The 25,235-nt window shown below is 37.0% G+C and overlaps 1 protein-coding gene across 2 annotated transcripts in view; it reads right to left on the bottom strand.

Annotated features, from left to right (window-relative positions):
* The window catches only part of LOC130256077 (BEN domain-containing protein 5-like), an 858,262-nt gene that overhangs the window by 637,221 nt on the left and 195,806 nt on the right, over positions 1–25,235 (bottom strand). For both annotated transcript variants that reach the window (XM_056497342.1, XM_056497343.1), the window contains exon 4: positions 8,593–8,687. In XM_056497342.1, the coding sequence (XP_056353317.1) occupies positions 8,593–8,687 (95 nt within the window). The remainder of the gene's footprint in view (positions 1–8,592; positions 8,688–25,235) is intronic.

Here is a 25,235-nt window from a genome sequence, read left to right on the forward strand (position 1 = left end):
GCAACACTCACCTGAATGGCTCAGCAACACTCACCTGAATGGCTCAGCAACACTCACCTGCAGGGCTCAGCAACACAACACACACCTGCAGGGCTCAGCAACACACACCTGCACTGCTGACCCACCACCCACCTGCACTGCTCTCCTCTCCTGCCACCTGCTCTACTCTCCTGTCACCCACCTGCTGTGGGCATGTCCAGTTCCAGCCTGGGAATGCCACCACAGGTGCTGGGGAAATGCCCCAGACCAGCTGCCCAACACTCCAGGAGTCTCCATAAAGACAAACCAGCCCGGCATCCCACCCAGACACGCTGGGCAGAGGGCAGGGAAACCTGCAAGGAAACCTGCAAGGAAACCTGCAAGGAGACCTGAGGGTCTGAGGGTGGTAATGAAGGCACTGTGTTGTTCAAACCCCCACCAAAGATCCGTGGTTTCCAAAGGGAAGCTGCTCCAGCCAAGAACCATCACTGCCCAGACCACTCACCCAGCCCAGCCCAGCCCCTCCCCAGCAGCACTCTGATTTTCCAGAGGCAGGGAACTGTCAACAAAGCTGCCAGCTTTCCACTGAGAGCCTGGAGCCTCACCTTTCCATTACCCAAAGCATCTGACAGCCAGTTATCCTCGTGCTGCCTGAGCAGCACTAGACAGAATGATTGGAATTAGTATTTGCTGCCAAAAAATATTGGATACTTTCTAATCACACTAGGAGAGCTCTTGCAAGGTTTTCAATCTCAGAGATGCTTAATATAGTGAAGCAGGCAGAAGAAGTTTCACTTTCAAGCTGGAATTCAATAATCCTACTTGAAAAACAAACTTTAACCACTGCCTCAGCATCTAGAGATAGAGGAAAGATCTTATCCCTATTGTATTATCATTAAATTTTAATTCCCTCAAACCTGTGCCATATCATACAGAAGTTAATTCATAACTTATCCCTAGTAATCACAGCATAAAAATGAGGTTTTTATCTTTTGGGTTTGTATACAACTGTTGAATCCCAAGAGTCCCAGTTCAATATACAGCACCTATTATTTTAATGTTCTCTTCCTGCATTATCACTTGCCATACTTATTTGCTGCTTATTTTCTCTACAGTTCTCAATTTCCACAGTACAGCAAAATGTATTTGTCTTGTATTTTAAGTTCTATTAAAAGAGAAATTGAACTCATTGCTTTGACTTTTACCATGGCACTTCGAATATAAGGCAAGTCTCACTTTTAGCTGAAGTTTGCACCTTTTCCTCTGCCCTAAACATTGTTTCTTCACACCAAATGAATAAAAACTTTGTTGTTAATGATTCAAACAAACATTTAAAAATATTAGGCAGGATGTTGCAGCCCTAACTTTGCTTAGAATTGTATTTCTGATGTATTGCATATTCTATGCTTTTATGTCATATATAAATTTAAACAGTACTATGTATTTTTAAAACCCTGTGTTGAAAATCTTTAAAGTTGCAAAGCTAAGTGAAGGAAAGCCAAAATTTAACCTGACTGTGCTGTGTCCTGGTGCATTCTCAATTATATTATGTCATAGGTTATTACATCTTGTTAAATTCAACTTGTCTAGCACTCTTCAGACCATTAAAAGATTCTTAAAGAGATGTTACATTTTCTGATTACAGTTTTTGGCTCTTATTTGTGTAGTCTTGTGTTAACAGTCTGATTTTCAAGTACATTTCTTGGTGACACTCAGCTTTGTCTGTGTAGAGCTCTTACTACTAAGTACTTACAGCTGATAAATGCCATTCTTAACAGAGGTGATTTTCATTCTGCTTCACTCCATTAGTCCAAAGTATAAAATTGCAATGAAAAGCTGCAATGTCCTCTTGGCAGTTTGACTCTACTTTGAGCTCAGTGCTGCCCATATTTATCTAACTTACAGACTCATTTTGGGGGGAAAAAAGCTTCAATTTTATGTACTTTTTGTTAAACCTGCCAAGGTTAGGGACCCAGTTCTGTGAACACTTTTCATGCAATCAGTTCCACCAAATGCCCATCACCTGAGAAGAGAGAATGACCTGTTTCAGGATGGGATATAATGCACAGCTCTGGTCATATTTTGCAGCTATTAAACCCAATACCATGGACTGTAGTGGGAAAAACCTACAATTCAGTTGTTTTAAACTGCCACAAAATCTCCCAACTGCAAATTTCATTGCAGTTTGCACCAGTGATGGGGAAGATATTTTCAAGCAACTGTATACTTTTAAGATTTTTGAATTTCTCATCAGAACCCCAGTAATTAAGTATTTATGGATGACAAAAATTCACCTAACAGGAACAAACCCATTTGTTTCTTATGTGCTTCAAACTTTTCATGAATAAAGTAGTACCAAGGGTAACCTTTCATGAATACAACCTTAGGGATCACAGGGTGCCCTCAATCAAAGCAGGGAACTCATGTTGACAGAGTATATGGGAAACAGATTGAGGTATTAAAGCACATAGCCTCTGGTGTTTCAGATGTAAATACTATAACCATCAAATATTTAGACTCTTATGTAAGCAGTATGTCATTTTTTAAACAGTTACTGCTTGGAATAAATCTTTAAGGATGGAATTTTCAGAAGTGCTCAGTATTGGCCTAACTTTGCTCTTACTGAAATCAATCATAAAATTTTCACAACTTTAGAAAAGGACTTTGTCTGTTTATATGTTTCCACAGCACTAAGCACAATAAGTCTTGATCCTGGCTGGGGCCTTTTGACTCTGCTGTAATCTAAATAAATTGATTTATAGGAGATCAGTAAGATAAATGATGAGGGAACACACACATACATATAAAACAGCTAGGGTTTTTCATGATGGCATAGCAGCCTTTGGAACTTCTTCGTCATTTTCTCTTTGAATCCTAAAACTTGTTTGCCTTCTTTTATATTAATTTCCTTGTTATTAGTTTTCTACAACATAATTCCACCTTGAATTTCCAGTGAAGTATCCCTCCAATAAAACCTTACTTGACACAATGACACAAACAAATCCCATTTAATCTACACAATAAACACATTCATTTTGGGATCTGACTCACACATTGTTTCAGCAGAATATAATCTCTCCTCTATTTCCACAAAAGCTGTTGTCAATAACAGTGATATGGAACCTCCTCTATACTTCCAGGAATCACCTTTGCTGAGCTGAAAGAGACTGTGTTTCTTTATAGGTTTGAAGAGTGGTTAGAACTGTTTCTTTTGTTATTTTGCAAGATTCTCACAAACATTAATTTACCCAGAGACTGGCAATTATTTCACTTTAATATACATGCCAACCTGAAACCTGTCTATAAAGATCTTATTGTCTTCCAAAGAGCTGCGCTAAGACCAAGACAAAACTTCTGCTTTTCACTCAATGTGGGATTTCAAGAGGTCGATACTAAATGCCTTTCTTCCTCTCTTCTCCAAATAAAATGCTACAAGTTATTGAAATGAAGCTGTGGGTCCACAGACAATTCTCAAGGCATTTTTGTGGGAGCTCCTTCCCTTATTCCCAACTCCATTCCTGCTCCTGTGGTTGGAGCTATACAGCTGATTTTGGATCTCTGTGATGACCCAGACCAAGACAAACTCCTCTTTCTCTCCCCTGAGAGTTTTTGGCCCCCTCCCAGCCTGGTGCTCCTGTGCAGAGCTGTTCCAGGATGAGGGAGGGGCAGCTCTGAGGAGCTGGAGCTGCTCCTGGCAAGGACTGCACCAACACCCACCTGTGCCACGGGACATATTCCTGAACCTCCAAAAGCATTCTCAGCACATCCCTCAGGAAAGCAGGAGCAAGCACACATGACAGTGTAAAGCTGGCAAGAGAACAAACCTCCAAGAGTAGCCAAAGTTGTAAAATAGGCCAGGGAAGGAACCAGGTAATGATAACAGCTTGTTCATCTTCTTTACCTAAATTCAGGTGATGTTATCACTAGCCCCAGCCTGCTATATATTTTATAGTAAGCAATTTTAGTCTTTCAGATTAGCAAGCTATATATATATTTAGTGCTTTATTCTCAAAGTGTTTCACCACAAATGACAGCTCATTTCACAAACAGCTTATCTTATGGCTAAAGATATATAAATACATACTAAAAATGCTGCTGAAAGTCTCAGAATGTATAATGCAGCCTGGTAGACATGGTAGTGATTGTAACACTGCATTGTAGACACAAATGTTAAAGAAACTTGGCAAGAAGCAACACTCAAAGCTACTCAAAATTCAGATTTTCTCAGACTTGTCCCCTTCTGATGAATGGAACATATGGGAGTATTGTTCATAAAACTTAGATTGCTTTTCTTGATGTCTACCAAAATTCCTCATCATGACAATATTTACCAAGATACATACAGATTCAAATTTGAATTAATTACCCAGAAGTTTTTCTGCGCTTCCAGGTTTGCTGGAAAAGAAAAACACTTGAGAAGCAATGTGTTGTGAGCATTTAGCAGTAGATGTTGTAGCAGCAGAGGTAGCAGCAGAGTGCTTGCTGGGGAAGGGAGCTACCCAGTTAAAAGCCATCAGTGCTGACTGAGATAAAAGACAGGGAAGAAAGCAACTGCTTTGCCAAGAAGCAGTTTGAAATCTGACATTATAAACAAAACACATTTAGATCTAGACATAAATCCTCCGTATGCTGAGGGCTCAATAATATTTTAGCTAGCATTATTACTCACAAACAAAGAGTTCCTGAAATACAGCACCAGAACTCCAGAACAGCCTTTAACCTTGTGTTCATCCACTCAAGAGCCATGTTATTTATTATCCTTTATCCCTTAATTATGGGGACTTCACCTACTGCTCTCTGCTCATTTGAAATGCAGAATAAAATACAATGGATGTCTAAAGACTTAACAGGTGTCAACCAGATATTTGCCAGCTACTGCTACTATTCTACTGGGAGGAGTTGCTGTTCTATAAATACTAATTAGAGTTTTGCACATGATCTTGCTGAAATACCTAAGGTGATGAGTGGCCAGTTGTTACTTTTAAAAGATTAGCACAATTTGAAAAACTAATGTCCCCAATGAGGCAATGCTCACACTGAATAATCAAGAGTTATAGCTGTTCTCTGCCCAAAGGGAATATTTGCTCACTTCATCATTTGGAAAATCTGCTGCCTCTCGAACAACTCACTCTTCTATTTAACTTTGAGAAACTTGTAAAACTTTGTGCAATCAATATAATAGTACAGTATATGTACTTAGATGGTCTTCCACTGCTATGCCCACATGGCAGCCTTTACTACTTTTACTTACAAAGACAGAGCTCTTAGTGTGAAATCATGATCAAAAAACTGCAACAAAATAATGCTTTGCTTAAATCAAGCAGCAAAGAAAAATAGGATTACAGTATAAAGTCCATAAAAACAGCCGAAATTCAATTTCCTCAAATCCATCTCCCTTCAAATTCTTCACCTCCACTAAATAGGAAAAGCAGGCACAGGCAAATCAAAACAGGTCTCTATGATACTGAGGTTTTATATTAAAAATTTTTACATAGTAATTTTTTATTTTAAAATCCTCTCCAATTCTCTACAATCTTGGTGCAATATAGATGAAAAACAGTTAATTTTAAGCAAAATGTTAGACTGACATGGTTTATAATAAATCCTTGGTTTATAATAAAATCTTGAGTTTCATCTTGTCCAGTCTGCTATGGAAAGCAAGTGATGTCAGAAGGTGTGGCACATTGCTGTATTTCTAAATGTGAGCTGTGCTTCAATGCAGTGAAATACAATTGATACAATCCCTTATTATTTAGTGTCCATGACCACATGCAGGGAAAACACATACATAATTTTAATCAGAATTTTTTTTCAGGCTTTTAATTTTTTTTTTTTTTTTTTAAGAAATCATTTTCTTTACAGTGAAACCTATATTTTTCCTTATCTGTCAAGGATATCCCTACTGCTTCCTCTTTTCCAGTAGCTCATTACTGGAAATGTTTGGCCTTACTTCAAAAGAGAAGAATATGTCAACACCAGAACATCTGTGTCCACATGGAGTGCTTTGATGACAGTGATATACTCCATTTACATCAGTAACACTGAGCTGAACCTTGATGCTGTCTGCATTTAAAGATCTTACCCCACAGGGCAAGAGAATACAGGTCAAAAATGTTGATCTCTGTTTGATACACTCTCTACTTCAAGAGCACTTGGCAGCAATTTGTTCCAGAGTCAAGAATCAAACTCACAAAGTGTTGCAAAGCTCGGAGCCATGTTTGCATAACCACATTCAAAACTAATATTAAAATTCACAGTCTCTGGAGGCCAATCTACTTTTGATATGCAGGGGTTTGTGAGCAATAGGGTCAAATTCTAGCCTGAATACAGTAGGAAGTTTCTCATTTAAATCAGAAAGCCAAAACTCAGGCTTGAACATCTGCTATTAAGAGAGATAATGTACCTATATCTCTCAAATGCAAAAAGGAAAACAGGCACTTTATCATCTAAAACTCAAAATTGAGTATCTAAACAGGCAGTGCAATGTGTGACACAGAGTTGTGCCTGTCAGTGTGGCCAGAGGAAGCTGGGTGATTTTCAGTATGGAACAAATGCCTCCACAGGCAGGCACAATAATGATTAATTCCTCAAATATTTCATACAGAAGAGTTCAGAGATGAAGTCTGAGTCAAAGAGTATTTGTAGCCCATGGCTACTGGTAATCTTCCCTTTAACTGGATTTTAAAACCTTTAGTGTTTCTTCAGCTTTTTGTAATTAATATATCATTTTCTAATTTAATTACATTGTGTCCACTAAACTGCTATGCTGACATAAACCCTAATATAAGGTGGAGAGTTTCAATAATTTCCTTCCACACCTTCCTCCCCTCATGTAAAGCTCAGCACTTTTGCAGCAGTGAATGATCCAGTATTGCTTGCAAGACTAATACATACAAAACATCACACAGGATCCAATCAATGCAGCTGGATATTGCCCTGCTCGTGCTCAAGGACCACAACCACCTGTGTGCTGCAATAGCAGCTGCAACTACTGGTAAATCCTATTTCAGCAAACAGAGAAAGAGAAAATTTTGTTTACAGGTTGCACTAGAATGCCATGGAAACAGATACAGAGGTAACTGTGAAAGGCATAATCCAAATGGAAGACAGCCTTGATAGAGCTCATATATCCAAAAATAATATATATGTTTTCCCACTTGGAAAAAACACATGCATAAATCCTATTAACATCAAGACAGAAAATTATACTGAGTAGACCCCAATATCACTAAGGTCCCTGATAACAGTATGAATTAATGTGCACCTTCAAAGCAGAGCAAGATGTTTTCATATGCAGGCTATTAGAAAAAAATAAAAATATCTTAATAGAATAATCATCTTTTTAAAGAAAAAAAATTACATCTTGAATTTTTGAAACAGGATTAAAGTGTGGTAGTAGCCCTGTAAAAGGAAGCTGCTCAGCACCTGCTGCCTACTCTGTGCCTGGCTTCAGGCAATGTTATTCATTCCTCGCTTTCATGGGAGCAAAACACATCCTCTAAAAATATAAAACACAAAAATAAATAGATCTCCGGGGAAATGGAAGAGAAATCTGTTTTAAAAATAGTGAAGGAGCCTCTACGTTCTAAAAAAATAAGTCCATTTTGCATTGTTTTGTAAGATTTACACTTTAATTTGAAACCAAAGTAAGGCATAAAATTTGTATGAAAGCAATATCTGATTTATAGATAAACTTAAAACAAAATACACTTAGCTGCAAATACCAGACCCCAGTGAGAGAAGGAAAAGGTTTTGAAAGATGATTAAAATAGGCTTGATAAATTTGGCCCTGAAATACCCCAAAAGATTTTTCTGAAGTTAAATAGTAAACACAATTAACATGACTTTTGCTACAAAAACACGAATGCATTCTTTTAATTAATTTTAAATGTTCTTACATGTTCCTATTGAGCTGGGATTGACTCAATCCAATACCTGTACTGTGAGACAGTTCTTTTGGCCACATGACCTTCTCATCTAGCCAAAAAAACAAATATCCATTCTGTTGGTCATATGAACAGGAAGCCACACAATGAGAACAATCTCATGGCCACCATTTCCATCTTGTGAGTGGAAAATTTGTGACAGTTGAAGCATTTAAGTAAAGATATATTTATGAATCCCAGATAATGTCTAGCTTGATCAAATGTATCACTAATTAACCAATAAAAAGTAGCAGCTGTGAAGGCTGACAAGAATAACTTACTGTACACCTCTGGCCTAACCTCACTATCCATATTCAAACAAGTCTCCTGGCAAAGGCAAATCATATAATTCTTGGGAGTCTTGCATGCATTCAGACTCACTAGATTTACATATTATTATTCACAGTAGATGTTTCATTACATTTGCTTTGAGAAAATGTACAATCTATATGGGTATTCACATGTTTAATATGCACATGACTTCCCATTTTGTACATTTTCTGCAGCTGCTGATGAGGCTGTTTGGCCTCCCTCTGTCTTAGACCAGACACTGCTCATTCACCTGAGGTCAATTCATGTGGCAGAGTTCATATTCCTCCACCAAATCCAGCCACCCCAAAACGGGCAGAACAATTCCAAGCAGCTTTTCAAAACCTCATCTCATTCATTCTTTGAGAGAATATCTCACCATTTTGGTCGGCTTGTGGATTTCACCATGGGAGCCATCCCATCTCTGTAGAGGCTTTTTGTTTTGCTGAAGTTGACAACATTGAAAATTACTCTCTGGAGGGGAAAAAAAAGAAAAAGAAAAGAGATCAGGTATAAATTCTAAAAGAGTTTCAACATGTGCTGTCTATACCAGATGCATAAAAATATACACAGATAATATATGAAATAGATATGTACCTTATGAATTATTGTTATTCTCCACAGACCTCAGATAATGGATATCCTGTCTGTTCCAACTATTTAAAATGTCCATGTTGTTTTACACTGCATTGATATATATGAAATATATGTTTTTAATTTAGCATGCTGGTTTTTCAGTAGGAATCCTAGCCAGATTTAAAAAAAAAATAAAAAATTTCTGATTTTTTTTTTTCCCCAAAGATAGGAATATTTTTCATCTTTTCCCCTGGCAAAAGGAAGAATTTTCTTTTGCAAAAAGTGTACAGGATAACTAAACAGAAATTGCACATAGCCATCAGTTGTTTGAATATGATAGACAAGGAGAAAAGATTCTAAATCTGATCTTAGTTTAAACTAAAACTTTGGGAAAACTGTAGGTGATATTTAACAGGTCAAGGGAAGAGCAAAATTTAGATCTTTAAGGGTAATGGACTGATACTAAAGGCAAATTAATGCAGGGGGAAGACAAGAGAAAACAGAGACAAAACCTTTTTCTTTACCATCTGTCTGCTTCAAGCCATTTCATACAAAATTACTTATTCTGTCTCTGTTAAGAAAGTCTAAATTGAATCTAGCTCATCTCATGGAGTACACTGACTTTTCAGATGGTAAATGCAGTGTCCCTCATTTGTTGTACTCTTTTGATACCCAGCATTGATGTACTCCAACAAGATAAAATATGAAGTTTAAATTAGTTTTTACAAAACAGTCCACAATATAGTGGTACATCCAATTTCTATGTCTCTCTTTACATTTATTTTTTAAAGGTAGAAGTGAACACAAACCAGTAAAAATTATATTCACACTTTTCTTTTAGAACAAACTATTGTAATGTTGGCACTCTTCATAATGGTCCATGAGAAGCTTAAGAACTGATTGATCACTGTTTAAAATCAAACAATTTTTGACTAAAACAATAAGATCAATTAAGCTTTCATGGGTAAAAGTTTCCAAAAACAAATCTGGACTTTCCAGAGAGTCTGCTCAGGCAACAGGGTTTTCTGAAGGTAAGAACAGTTTTTCTGAGGTAAGGTAGTGCTGAAGATTTTTTGAATGGGTGGGAGCACATACTGCCATTTTGCAAATTCTGCAAATCAGTAAAACCAAACTCTAAAAATAACCTGTAGGTTTGACTAGAACTGACATGAAAAACTAGCAAGTTGAGAAAATCAGTTTCTTGAAGGTGGTAATTCAATTTTGCACCAAAGGTAGTGAAGAAACTACATATCCCTGCACAAGATTTTCATGTATTTTGAGATTTTCTAATGGTCATGAAATGAACTTATTTTTATAACTCTGGATGAAAGAATGCACTTAATTTACAGAATGTTGTGTTTGTAATTTGAAGTATTTAGGATATTGCTTATCTGATGAAATATCCACCTTGGGAGGTCTCTAGTTCTCCATCTTCTTATATTCACCATGGATGGCTTCAATCTAGAGAATGGCATTTAGGTCTCTGCATGCTTTATGCTCTACATGGAAGCATTCCTCTCTATTAGAATGCTCAGATTTTCCTCTGTCACTTAACTCTCTTCATATTTTTGAAAACAAATTAAGTTGCAACAAATTGGTTTGTTAATCTTGATGTTTGCATGGAGTGAATGAAACAAACAAGATCTCCAAACCAATTGCCTTAAACTTTGGATGCAATCATGTCACTGTTGGAAAGGGAAAGTTGCTAATTTTGTTACATACTGACTCAGAGCAGACAGCTGGTAGAGAATGTTCTTATTCCAATCAAGCTTATTTTGTATAATGAGTTGGGCAAATGTACACAACTGGGTAAGCAATGTATATAAAAACAAAAATATGCAGCTCATTTAACAAAGCAGTGCAGATGACAGCGCTCCCCCAGCATGGCACCGACTGCAGTGGCAGAACCACACATCCAACAGAACTTTATCAAAACACAGCACTGAAGTAATAAAGCACACAAACCAAAGCACTCAAACGAGCAGCTGAACTCTGTCAAGCATTCCTGGTGATAGTTAAAATAGCCCATGCAGCTCAGCCAGTGAAGTGTGTGAAAATGTAATGACTGCAGGATACACACTGGATACACAGGCTGGAAAAATATGCAGCTTGCTCAATAAGGTATGCAAACAGCTTTGAACTGAATGCCATCATAAAAGGCTGTGATACAGCAATCAAAGTTTTGCTGAACAAATCTAATTTTTGGTCCAATTTCTATCTATACTTCTATCCTTTAACACACCCGTTATGCAGCATGCAGAGTAAAAGAACTAGAAACAAACTGTGCACATTAAAACACTTTTTTTCAAGAAAATTATCACTATTCTGAATGATTATATGAGTTATAGAGATGTACAAGATTGTAATCTTATAAGCAATATAATTCAGATACTCCAAAATGAGTATTCAAGAATTGAAGAAATGTCAAGTTAAGAAAATAAAACTAGATTAAATGTGCTTAAAATTCTCTAGAAATTGTTGTGGTCTTCAGAGCATCAATACAGAGAAAAATGGTTGAAATTTTTGAATAAAAATACTTGTTGTGTATTTGGGAGTGTATGAATACCACTAAAAGAAGCAATATTCAAACTGATGTTGTACCAGAGATTATAATTCTTATAAGAAGAAATTTAGGATAAAAAAATCCAAGGTATCTTGCTGATGAAACCATTTTGACAGAAAACAGGAAAAGCTTGGTACTTCCTTTAGCCCTAACATTTAGTGATTATGTCTAGTTTTCCTTACAGTCCTTTGCAGACTTACTTCAGGAATTAAAAGCACAAACAGGTGTTAAGGGATACTCAGTGTATTTAGCACAAGCAAGATAAAGATGAACCATGAACAAAAGGAAGAAAGGTGGATTAAATATGTCACATTTTTTTCTTATTGCCAGCAATTTTCCTGACTGGAGCTGGAAGGAGCTGCTGTGTCTGGGGGCAAGCACACAGCAGGGTGGTTTTGGTTTGGAGCTGCAGGCACTGAGAGTGGATGGTTGCATGGAGCATCATATTCCAACAGGCTGGAGGGAGCACAGTGCTCACCCAGCTCCCAGCAGGTTTCCAACTGAAGCAGGTTTCCAACAGAAAGTCACACCTTTGACAAAGGTTAAGTGCCTTCCCCCAGGATAAGGACACACTCAGGTCCCTTCAAAAAGGCTCCCAGGTTTATTTTGCATGGTTTTCCCTGGCTGGCTGCTCACAGAAATAACTGTGCAGCTCTGGCTGACATTAAAAGGGAAAAAAATAAAAACAAACACACCATAGAACACCACAAAATTCTGCCTGAGGCAGACACCTGGCAGGGAAAATTTTGTGTCAAATCATTACAAGTATGAGAAGTTTTAACTAACTGAAAATAGGATTTGCAGTAGGAAGTGTCAAGCCTTCTTAATATTGATGTAACATACACATATTAAATATTTAAAATTATATAATATATTTAATAATAATAGAATAATAATTTCAATTGAGTAGATAGTGCTGAATGCTACCAGTATGAGCTATCAAAGTATCTGGGGACCAATTGTTTGAAGTCAGTCATGAACAATTTCTTCATTTAACCAGCCAAAATAAAAGAACTGGGCACTAAGTATTGCTACTAAGACCTTTCAGCTGAAATTAAGTCTGAGGTTTTGTGCTTTGAATGAACATTAATGATCCAAAGGTGGATACCATGGAGCTCTGCCTTGCTTATGCTGCTTGATATCTTGCTTTCCTCTCCTATAGATTCTTTAGATATTACAGTGTTTTGTGAATTCCTGAAACCTGCACCTTTTTTTGAGTTGGGTTCTTGCCTTGGCAAGAATCTTGGTTATCCTTTCCTTCCCCCCTGCCTTTTTTAAAAAAAAAAAAAAAAAAAAAAAAAGATGTGTGTTTTCATCCCTTTAAAGGGCAGATCTACTTCAGAAGGAGAAAAAGAAAGAAAAAACCCAAAGAAAGAAAAATGAACCAGCCCCATGACTTGTGAGATTTTGAGGCACCATTTATGAATGTGAGAAAGTGGCAACGTGGGATTGCTGCCTGCTCACCATAAAAAGTGTTGCATTTTGGTATTTGAGTCAGAAGGTCCTTAGGATCTTTTCTGACAAAGCACCTTATACAAACTGTACAAAAATAAATTACACTGGAGGGACTTCCAAATGGAAAGAAAAAAGTGTCACCTGCAACTGTTATCAATGCTGAAGAAAACAAGTAATATAACAGTCAGGTCTGTGCAAAATCCCCAATGAGAATGTACAAATAGCATTTTTCTGACCTTTTCAAATTTAAATCATTCATTACTGCTAACATTTTAAAATAACCCATGCTTTTCTTTTCCCTTTGTAGGAGCATTTGTCCTTTCAAATGGAAAAGTTTTTAATATTGACAGCATTTAGCCTTTTTCTCTTCAGCTAAGGAGCTTTCAAAACCTGCTGATGCTCAGGAGGGGAACATAAATTCTCACTTTCAGAGGGGGGAGGATGCTGGGGACCACTGAGAGCTCCTCCAGCCTCTCTCATCAGCTGCACCTGTGTCTTGTTAACAGTGGAAACTGTCGAGTCTTTACAACACAATGAAATTTTAGGAAAGTGACGCAGCAAATGCATTACAGATTGTGAATTATTGGTGTTTTTCCCTTGGTAGAGACCTTCACTTAGCTACTTGAAAGCAAGGAATGCTGAAGTCTGGATGTTGCAAAGAGCAACATTAAAATGAGACCCCAAGGATTTTAACACAGCAAGACCTCTGATATAATGCTTTGCTATCTATTAAGTTAGTTTAGCGTTTATTGTTTATTATTTATTTGTTTGTGGGAGATATTCTTGGGTTTGATGCTAGCCCAGCACCCTTAAGCTGTATAAGTGTTTTTCAAGTTTAACAGTGTGTCAATGGCAAAAAGTACTTCTAAAAATAATTACTAGTCTAGGCATTTTCCTAGTTATCTGTCCTTTCTGCCCTTTCTTTGCCCTCAAACTAATATACTTAGGCATAGACCCACAGGAGGGGTAAGATCTGTGGAAGCCACTGCTCCTTCCCATTTGGAATTTCACTTTTACCTCACTAAGTTCCATGGCAGGGGGAAACTGTGGAGAAGACCCTTTTCCAGCAGAAAGCTTCCAAAAGGATTTACAGAGGAATTGCTACTCCCTGTTTAATGCCATGCTGTGGACTGACCACTAACCTGGCTTCTCTCTGTGACCTGCTGGACTTGAAAATTATGAGAGCAACAGTCACTCCAAGTTATCCCAACTCAACTTTTTTTTGAAAAACAGCAACTTTTTCAATGAACAGAATAACAATATTGTTCTCTTGCAATCATAAGTCAGCTTTCTGTTTATACTTTTCATCTGAACATCAATAATCTGACACTTTCAATTGAAAACTCAGAAATGTCCATTTGGAAAGCCAGCAGTTGTGTAATTAGACTGACTCCTGTTCCTTGCTCCCTTGGGCCAAAATCTCCAATAGAATTGCAAATGTGTCACAAGACATATATTGGATTGTGTTGATTCATCAAAAAGAAAATAGCACAAGTCCTGACATGGCATATAACCAGGCTACAGAGTTATTTAAAACAGGTTTGAAGCTGAAACCTTCTTGCCATTTTTTCCATTCTTTGTAGCAAAAGGTCAAAATTTTTGCAAAAATAACAAAGGCATCTTTATTTAATCAGCTTGGGGGGAATAAAACACTATATTTTTATTATTTCCTATCTCTTAATATATATGCAGGCTTTGGCAAAAGAACCATTGCTGGGAAATTGCAGAGCTGCAGGAATGTGTGAGCAACTTTTTATTTGATAACTGACAGGTGCCTGAGCCCTGTTGGTCTTGTCATTGCCTTTTTCCACATCCATGAATATTTTCAGGAATCAGTAACACAAGAATAGAGTGCATAGTCTTTCTCTGAGACATTCTCAACCAGCTAAATTATTTCCTAATAGATTCCATGCCACATTGCAGCCACTGCCAGATGACATTTGAAGTAGCATCATGTATTAAACTCATTCTGCATAATTACAGAAGCTATCCATGTTTAGGTTCTATATTCTTTTCAATCAATATTATGGCTGCAGGTGGATAGTAACAGCTGGCTGTTCTGGAACGTGTTAGCAAAATTTGCGGATATCTTACATCCCTCAAGAGGAAGCAGCTGAAAAGACTTACATTTTCCTTTTCCTAATAGAAATTATTTAGCCAGTGAGAAGAAATGCTACAAAGTTTTGTAGGATTTGAAATAGTTATAATAATAACATAAAGATAATGCTATCAGTGAAATGTTTTCTAGTCCAAATCCCCCCCATGGTGCAGGGCCCACAGGAGGCTTCAAAACAACGAGATCAGTCTGGAAAAGGGAAAGAGCCAGAAAAAGCCACCACATGCAGGAACTGTGGTAAGAACCAAAAGCCCATGTTTATGAGCACTGGCATAAAGTGTGTCCTGGAGAGCAGAGCATGAAGCAGCACTAAGCTGATGTGGGAACATTCCACACACCCTGCACAGACTGCTTTTCTGGGCCACCCATAAAGTGCAAACCAGCCCACGGTCCAGAACCAAAGGCTCCCTTACCACCAAGGGATGGTAATCATGGTAATCCACCAAATGAGACCCTGGTGATGGACACCAGTGATGCAGAGCTTAAAGCTTGCAGGTGGAGGGCTGAGCACTCTCACCCAAAACACTGCAAGGCAGCAGGTGACAGTGGCACTAACAGTGACAGAGTGCCACTGATATTTGTATGGATCATGATTTTGCTCAACCCATAAACACACAGAAGGTAATAATCACGATTTAAATAGCATGCAAACAGAAAGGCAGAAATCTATCTGATAGCCAGGCTGGAAGATGAGAATAAAAAAGCCTTTTCAAGTGTAGGTCCTTGTGAGGAAGATAAAGAAAGACCTGTTAAGGGAGAGATTTGGATGAAGCTTTTCCAGCAATTGTTTACTTTGTATTTTTGCAGCTGGCATTTTTCACAGTTAGAAGCTAATGTTTGTCTGGAGCTTGTGGGAAAATTCTGTGGGGGAAAAGAAGGAGAAGATAACACATAGAAGGCAAGACAGGATATATGGGAGAGCTCAGAAACCAGCACTGATGTATTTGCCTCAGTGTTCTCTGATGGGTTACAAAACAATGACATTTTGATGTGTGCAACCCCTGGTTATTAGTGCCAGTGGTCTTGGTCACGTTACTGGGATCACAGCCTGGCAAAGGTAAACCCTCTCTATTTACTTCTCCTGTAACTAAGCTCAGATGGGCTTTGTGTCCAGGTTATTCATGGAGGTCCTTGGTTTTCCCTTTATTTTCTTTAATTCAAGCATTTTAGTAGCTATTACAATGAAACCTTTGAACCTTCTATGTTCTTCCATGCATGGCTCTGAATAGTAATAGAATAAAGGTTTCCCATATTATACAGCTCCTTTATATTTAGACAGAATTTGAATTGGATCCTTACTGAAGTGGCTGCAGTGCTGATGAAAAAAATACTTTTTTTTTTTTTTTGAAGGAAAATATAAACTATATGTTATCAATTTCATGAAAATAAGGGATATTGTTATAGCATGTACCCTCTAGTTTTCCTTTGCAAAATTAATAAACCCTTCTATTCTATATAGCAAGGTTAAAATACTGTTGTTTTTTTTTCCTGCTCTTTCTAGCTGAATCCTTTTGCAATACTGCAACATTCACACAATTCACTAATTTCTATAAGAAAATGTAATCGATGTGTTAGTGTACATTGGAATCTTAGCATTGACAACCAGGAGCTTGCAGTATTGATTTGAAAAAAAATGCTCATGATTTCCACAGTTCTTCAGCACTATTTCTTGTATTTTCAATTTTCACTGCTTAGAAGTCTACTCCAAGAGTTTAACTCATGTACTAACAGACTATTCAAAGTTTTGTGCTTCAAAAGAAAACCCAAAGGTAAGTGGAAGGAAATCTGATGTAATTCCTGCTATTTTTTGTATACCTATTTGACATTTAGAATAAGACCTCAGAACTGCCTTAACCAGCCCTAATAGTGAGGGGATATTTGAATTGTTCTCAAAGCTTTGAAAATCCCATTCTGAAGCTGAAATGCTGAATGTTAGATTCCAGTGCTGATCTCTGTCTGTTTGCAAAGGTGATTTACAGCATGTGGAATAAACATGTTTTGGCAGTGTCATGAGCAGAACAGCCAAACAAAGGAACAGGGAGGATTTCAATGGAAAAGTTAAGTGTCTTAAAGCAAGGTGCCCTGTGCTGTGTTTGTGTAACACAGGTGTCATTCCCCTCTGGCATTCCTCCCTGGCAGTGAAAAGGGGAAAAAAGCTCAGCAATGGCAAATTCTCATTACTGGGGTGAGCAGTATAACTGCAGTCCAGTCAGTCAGGTCCTTTTACTCTCAAATGACAGAGGTAAAACTTCATTTTGCCCTGCCTGAGCTTAAAATGTAGATTAAAAAAAATCTGTGTTCAGAAAAGCTCTCAAACACATAAATATTTAGCCCCACATGAAGTGTTCCTAGAGGCTTAAAGTTAAGCAAACATTCACACTTTCTACTGAATATGGGTGGATTTCTGATTCAGAATTTAAGACAGCCTAGAATTATGGGAGAAAAATGCTGGGTTTTCCAAAAATCCCATAGGCACCATTTATCCTTAGTAAGTGATCACTGTAGATTGGAAGTGATGTTTCTGCAGCTTTGGGATGCAGCAACGTTTTTATTACTGTTACAGATCAACTTTAAGTGTAATATTGTTTTGTTAGTTTATGTAAATCAATCTTCTGTATGAATAAAAGGAATTTGGAAATGGATCGCTCATCTTTATTGGCTTTGAAGCACAGAGTATTTGGTACTTTTCTCAAACTATTATATTATATTGAGTTACAAGAAATATTACTCAGATACTAAGCAAGTCTCAGCACAAATTCTGGTAATTTTCCATCAAAAACAAGATTCCAAAAAGATACAAATATGGTACAGTGCTGAACATAATTCTAAAAAAAATTGTATCATGTATGGCCAAAGCCCCTTTCAATATGATACAGATCTGATTTTCCTTCAGATCACTTGCAAAAGGTAGAGTAGAAATCTGCTGTGAAGTGCCCTCCTGGTAGAGAAAACATCATCTCTAAATGGTTGCTTATTCTTCTGCAAAGCAACAGCAACAGCAGGCTGCTATGAGGCTACTATGAATGCTCTGTGCATTTTAACAGGTAAATTCTGCACTCTTTAATATGCCAGGTTGATGGAATATTCAAAGTTGCTGAAAACCCTTCTGGGGAAATGTGAAAATTGATAACATTGCTTCTCATAGCTCAGTATTTTAATACAACATCTCAATATTAACCGTAATGCTGCAAAAAGATCTTTCACACTTTATGTTGTTCAATTTTTTCATTTTGGAAAAGACTCAAGAGTTTTTTTGGAAACCATATGTAAATTTAATTCCATTCAGATTTCCTAGAATTTTAAAAAATTGTAACAGCAGAAGATACAAATTATTAGCAAAAAAAAATTTAGTCAAAGATCCAAGACATTCCTTAGTTCCCTTACGAAGTAATCACAGCTGATCATCTCTCATTTCCCAGAGTATCATTTCAACCCTGAGCTTTCCAGAACACTAATGCAGTTTGCACTTATTTCTGCTGCAATGCATATGATAAGTTTTCCCCTGATTTTACTTATATCTATAGTTACATCACCTCATGAGCACTGCTCTGACAGCCAGCCTATAACTGTGTATCACAGAGGCAAAAGTCTGCAAATACTATTTTGGTGGCCAAGCCTGGGGAGGGAAAGTGGCCCACTTATCACTAGGGAGGCAGGAAAATATAAACAAAAAAAGTGCATGCAGTGGCAGGAGCAGAAGACTTTCAATAAATAAAAAATGCTAATATGACCTTAAAAATAATGAGGAATTTCCCACAAAACTGAAACAGTGCTCTGTCACCAAAATGCAATTCCCATTGCAAGGCAGAATGTTTTTCTGTGGTCCTCAGTGCTTGACACTGGACTCACCAGGAATTTTAGCTGTGCCAGGAATAAAGACTGAAGCTGTAAATGTGACTGTCAGAAATAAAATGGTGACTCAGATTTGGGATGTCAGCTGCAAGAGCAGCACACTGTGTGTCCCAAGAGGGTGAAACACATGGCTTAGCACTGCCCTAGTTCTGGATCATTAGGGATTTCCTCAGCATAAATCAAAGAAATCACCCCAGCTGCTGAGCTCCCCAGGGTGGGAGAGCTGAGTCACCCAGGCTTGTGGCAGCACTGAGTGCAGACCTTGCCACCAAAGGCTCCTGAGTGGGACCTGCCCTCCAGGGCTGGCAAGGACAGCTCTGCACTGGTACCTGCCCAGCCCAGCCTCAGAGCACAGCCTGCAGACAAACAGGCCCCTCACATCAGGCAGCCCCTGTGTCTAAAGGCAGCTCTGATAGTGTTTATTTGTCTGTACCGTGCCAGCTCCTATGAAATTCTGACATAAAAATATGACCACGAAGATTTTTCCAAGGTAAAAAATGCCCATCTTCCAAAAACGAGTGGCAATCAGGTTCCCTCTTTTGGAAAGAACAATTCCTCTTCTCATATTGTTTCTAACAGCACATGCTTTGAGCTTTTTCTTCCTTAAGGAATTGACTTTTAAAAGTGTGTCTATAGGAAAAAAAACCACAACTGCCTTGCAGGATAGATTAAAATTTTGTCCAAGTTTGTAACTCTATTACCCTAACAATAAACCAGATTATAGGATATTTTACTAGAACACTGACAATTCTAAAACCTATTAAAAATATGAACAAATCAATAAAGATAAAGCTGAATTATACATATAAGGAACATTTTCTTTATTGAACAATTCTTATAGATCGCTTTGAATTAACATTGTTCTAGATGTTTGCTTGGATGATCTTATTGCTGAGTGTCAATGTGATAGCTATAGCAGTTCTGCATTATGTCCTTATCAACAGCAAACAAGCAGAGGAATGGAAAGACATTCAGATATAAACATACATGAAGTCTCTTGTAAATAGCTTCAAGGGTTTAACCACATTAACAGCATGTTTATTATTAAAAAAATTTGCTAAAACACAGCTGGGAAAAGAAAGAGTTTCATTACAAACACAACCCTGGTAAACATGTTGAATTACTCTAGTTAGTTACTTCTGCTGAAACCTGTGTTACAGAATAGAATTAATAAAGAATTATGATCCTTTATGTATGCATGAAATGTAGAACAGGGAAATGGCCTGGTAAATTGAAAAGATCTGTTTTGATGTTTATAGAAAGTTTTCTTTGCATTTTATAAGTTTCTGTACATAAATACAAGGTTAGCAGAGTAAATTACAGTCTGAAACCAGGGCAGCTCTGGTCCCCAGAATCTGGCATTGCTGACCACAAAAGGATTTTAAGGTTTATTTTAATCCTAATAGATTTCTAATTGAGCTAAAATGGTTATTTCAGACTACATTTTCTAATATACACCTAAGTTTCCCAAAGAAAGATACCATTGCTTAGCCAGATTTTTCTTAGGAAAAAGTCAGGGCAATTCATTTCTCTTTGCTTCTTTCACCCCTGGGACGACCTCTCACAATAAGAATTGTCAGTGCCTTATTTATAATGGCAGATCTCAGGTTTGATTCTGGCAGCTTTTGATCTCTTGATGGCCCAAAAGCTTTCAAATACAGAAGAATCTGATGCTTTTTTGGCATCCTGCAGTGTGCCTAAACCTCAAAAGCAAGTTTTAGTCCCAGAAGTGAATTACTGAAGCAGTGTAAACAAAACACAAACGTCACAAAATGATGAATATCTCAAACAAAATGTCTTTGTCAGACAGATGACAACCTCAGATCACTTGAAAAGCGTTTGTAGAAACTCTGCAATCTGCAAACAAACTTCTGTTTTACAACCCAAAACTAAAAAGTACATGAAAACAATGAATTATTAAAACAGCAAATATTCTTTTTTTGACATTCATGTAAAAATTCAAATATCTCCATTCTTTTAAACATTTAGTCCCTGTAAAAAAAGATCCCTGCATGTTTCTACACCACAGAAATGTACAAAACTACCCAGTCACAACATAGCTGTCAGAAAAAGGATACAAGAGCTCCACTGAACACTGTCCTCAACAAAGCTCCCATATCTGATTTATTGAAAAAGAACAGAATAAATGAGAGGCAAAATATTTTATGTCATTTGAAGAAATAACTTTTGAGGAATATGTGACAATGAGAACTATTTTATCCCTAGAAGCCTCATTTTGAGGTAAGACCTCTAGACAGATGCAGAAAACAATTGTACATTTCAAATGGGAGAATGTCTGGCTTTTTGCTCTATTAATACATTATTCTTTAACTCTTAGCAGAGCTTAAGGTTTTCTTTTTTTCATTGTGATGATGGAAGAGGAAGGAGAGGGAAGGGACCATTCTCTGCTACAAGAAGTGTCAGGTTGTTTGTTTTTTTATTTTAGCACAAAGATGCAGTAAAAGTGGTTTGACAATTTTCAGTTTTATGTCCCTCAGTGCTGCTTTCAGGTTGCAGTGGATGCTGTAAAATGCCAGATCTATGCCTCAGTCTATTAGACATCATGCTTTGTTTTTTTTAAGCAAACTGGAAACACAGATAAAATGTTGTAGACTAGCAGGCTTGAAACTATAACCTTTTTATACCAGCTATAACTACATTAACATAAAGAGAGTTGCTATAATATCATTACTGGGAATCAAGGCACTTTGAAAATCTTTGGTCTTTGTGCCAGTTTCTAGTGGAGTTAAATTAGCAATAAAGCTCTGTATTAGTAACACAGCCACTAGTAAAAAAATTTAAAAAAAAAGAGTGAGAACACATTTGGAAATAATTCAAATAGATTGGGGAATGACAGCAGAGGATTTGCCAGACTAATGAAATTCCTTGTTGCTAACCTTTAAATACCTGTGTGTACTGTAGCAGGCCCCATTCTGACTAAATCTGTGCTGTTAGGTTTACAAATAAAACTGCTAACCTTTTGCATTATTGATCAGGGATGGCATGCTTAGCCCACACATCCTATTTACATTCTATTTCTTTGACACTTCTAAGATATAATGTGTCTTTTACAAAACAAGAGCTCTTCCCATTTAAACCCTGCAGTTTGTGTTCTTCGTGCCATTTAATGGCTGTAAGCAATTTAGAAGCTTAGTCTTTGAATAGTAGATAAAACTGGCAATATTTATTGGTAAATAAATGCCTAATTATAATAATTTAGGAACATTTCCAGTATCATGGTTTTTTTCTAAATAAATAGCTCCAAATATTATCTCCTTCATATAACAATAATACTTAAATAATTATTGTGTAACAACTTACATCACTCTAATGTTATCATGAAGAAATTTTGCACCTATTCTAAACAAAATGCAAAATTTTTTTAACTGAAAAACAAGAAATAAGTATGTAGATTCAAATATAGAAAATTTAACCCCATGTTCTGGACAGAGATGAACTAAGCCTACCTTCCCAAGGCTTGTAAAAGGGAAGCTGGCACAGCACCAAAGACAGATTTAGATGAAATGAGCCAGGTCTTGAAAAATTTTGTGCTTCAGGACAATTGGGAAAAATTCTGACTCCTTATTCCTGCTCCCTGAGGAATGCAGTGATCAAATGCTCTTTAACAGTAGGTGTGCTGCTCACCCACACACTTGCTGACCAGAATCACCCTGTAAATTCTTCAAAAGGACCTTGAAAGTTTTAAAACTGTTCCTCAGGTTCCAGATGTGCCCATTTGTACCACAAGGCACTTTAAGCATCCGAGTTTCTGCAGTCAGAAAAGGAAAACCAGCAGCCACTTCAAGCAGGTCCTGCTTTGACACCAGAAAGTCAATTCACTCAGCTTAGCAGCATTCCATTCTCAACAACATTTTGTTCTGGGTCTCTGTCAAGTTATTCTAGGCTGTGAAATTGTCAGGAATGATGGATGACTATCAGCCTTCTGCTATCTTTTTCTTTCTCCTTAGAGATTTGCGGCTGCTGACTGCAAAGCAAATTCCTCTTTTCTCTTTTTTTTTTTTTGCACAACACACCAAATGAACAACAGTAATTATGAGAAAGCCTACACTACAATTATTTTAGCACTTAACTTTGTATTGACATCTTAAGAGACAGAGCTCTCTAGATTGATTAGCAATGATATAGCTTCCTGCCTTTTACTACTATTGCTGCAGTCATCCTTTACATGCAATTTCTTCAAAATAAAAAACCCCCACTGTTATTTTCTCTTAATATTTAAATTAAAATTTGAACTAATATCTGAAAAAATCTAATACTAATACTAATCTAGGGCATTATTATTGCTATACTAGTATTTCAAACTGTGTAGTATTTGTAACACAATCAAAGCTGACTAAAGAGAATAATTTAAGGATAATGGGATTTTGTTGGGCAATATGCTAAAGCTACATTATTTGTCCAGGTTGAAATCCTTGCTTGAACAAATCCTGTTTGTCCAGCCATTGCAGTCCTGGCATGTACAGGGGAAAAATTACTGAAAAATTACTGACAGAATTTGATCTCAAGAATTTAAACCATTTACTAAAATTAAATACAGAAAGAAACATCTGGCCTGGAAAATGAACAATTTTGGAAGGAAAAATGCAACAGTGAGAGAAAATAAACTGGGACATCCTTCAAACCCATGCCAGTTATGATCCAGTCTCCCATATTTCTATTGTATTCAAAATAACTGCAAAATTTCTCACAAACAGTTCTGTAGCAATAACAACACATTAATTAATCTCCATTACTCTCAGTCACAAAGCTGTTCCTTTCAATTACACATCAGATCTGCTCAGCTCACTACACAGGGCTGCACAACACAGTGAAATGGAGTCTGCTCCACCCCAGAGCATGGACAAGGAAAGAATTATTAGATATCATCATCATTGCCTTTAACATTAAATTCAAACAAAACCAGAACACTTCAAAAATCCTAAATAATGCAGAAAGATTTTCCTTCTGACCCCTAAATGTACCCCAGCCAGGCCAAAGGCTGACATTGACCTGTTTATTTCATCACATGAAATACATGGGAGATAGAAATATAAGTTTGTTTTTCATAAGTTCCTTTAATGAGGCAGGAAACATTTTTGGGATTTACAATTTACAAAATCTGAAAGGGGATGCATACAAATGGTATTCGCATAGAGATTTCCTCCTTGACCTTTTTTTAATTTCAACTTCACTTTTTATGTTGTGTTCTTTTTCTTTTAAATAACAAGTGTTGTACCCACAGACATTTAATCCAGATTTGGTGGGTTATTAATTAATTTGCTACTGTTTCAGTGTTCTCTTATTTCTCTCAACTTCACTAATGGAAAACCATTTTATTATGGGATAATTTTCAACGAGTAAATCCTAGCTAAACCATGCAGACCACAGAAAAATGGAAACTCTGCTACCTAGAAAAACAAAATCTGAGGAATAATGGCAAAATTCAGCTCAGTGCCTTTGCATGGCATCCTGCTCCCACCCCTGGATTCCCCAGAATACACTGCAGGTCTATCATTTGTTATGGGATTTCTTTATATGTTCACTGTACAGAGGTACTCACCAGGAAAGCAGGGATGGTTTCAGCTGGTATGAACAGTAAATTACATTCATGCTTCAGAATTCTGTCCTAGCACTTACAGAGGGATTAATAAGTGTTTAAACTGCATGGTTCACTCCCACAAAAAGTATCTGAAGGTCAGTTTAATTTTTTCTGAACTTCAGTACATAAAAGTTTACTTCTCCTAGGTTTAGAAAATTAAGGAGCTTTGACCTGTGAGCACAACATGACTTTCAGCACAACACTTGCATGCAGAGATTTGACCAGTTTTATGGTGGACCAGAAGTTATATTGACTTCTGCAGAAAAAAATTCACTGAAACAAAAATAAAATCAGCCCAAACTGAGGTTTCAGAACTTGGCCATAAGTAGGATTGTCCCTCCCTTACATGAAAAAATTACTTTCAAACATGGGGTCACTACCAGGTCAAAGACTATCAGAATCTTTAATCTAGAAATCTGTAATATAGGAAGTCAGATTTTCCATTGAAGGTACCTAATCACTGGGACTGTATTATCCCAATTAATCCTTAATCAGATAAATTAACTCACTGGTATGTTCAAAAAATTTTTCAATCTTTTCCTGGAGTAGGAAAATGAATATAACCTCTCCTAGGAAATGTCCTAAATGTCTCCCTCAAAAAGTCATTAGCTGGAATCTGTGGTATATGGTAACTTAATGTCAGAAAAAGAGGTAACAGACGTTAACAGTCCCTTAATGAGATGAAATGCAATTTAAACTGTAATCTCATTACCTAAAAATAAATAAACCTCTTCTGCTTTACCTTTTGGACTTAGCTTAGGCCTATTTGTTTTATCTCCATTTAGGTTTCAACTTTAATCATATCTCAGAAGCTTTTACACAGAAGAACTGCAGTAGCAACTGAGTTTGTCTACAATATTT

This window comes from Oenanthe melanoleuca, chromosome 8, assembly GCF_029582105.1.
Source record: "Oenanthe melanoleuca isolate GR-GAL-2019-014 chromosome 8, OMel1.0, whole genome shotgun sequence".
NCBI lineage: Eukaryota > Metazoa > Chordata > Aves > Passeriformes > Muscicapidae > Oenanthe > Oenanthe melanoleuca.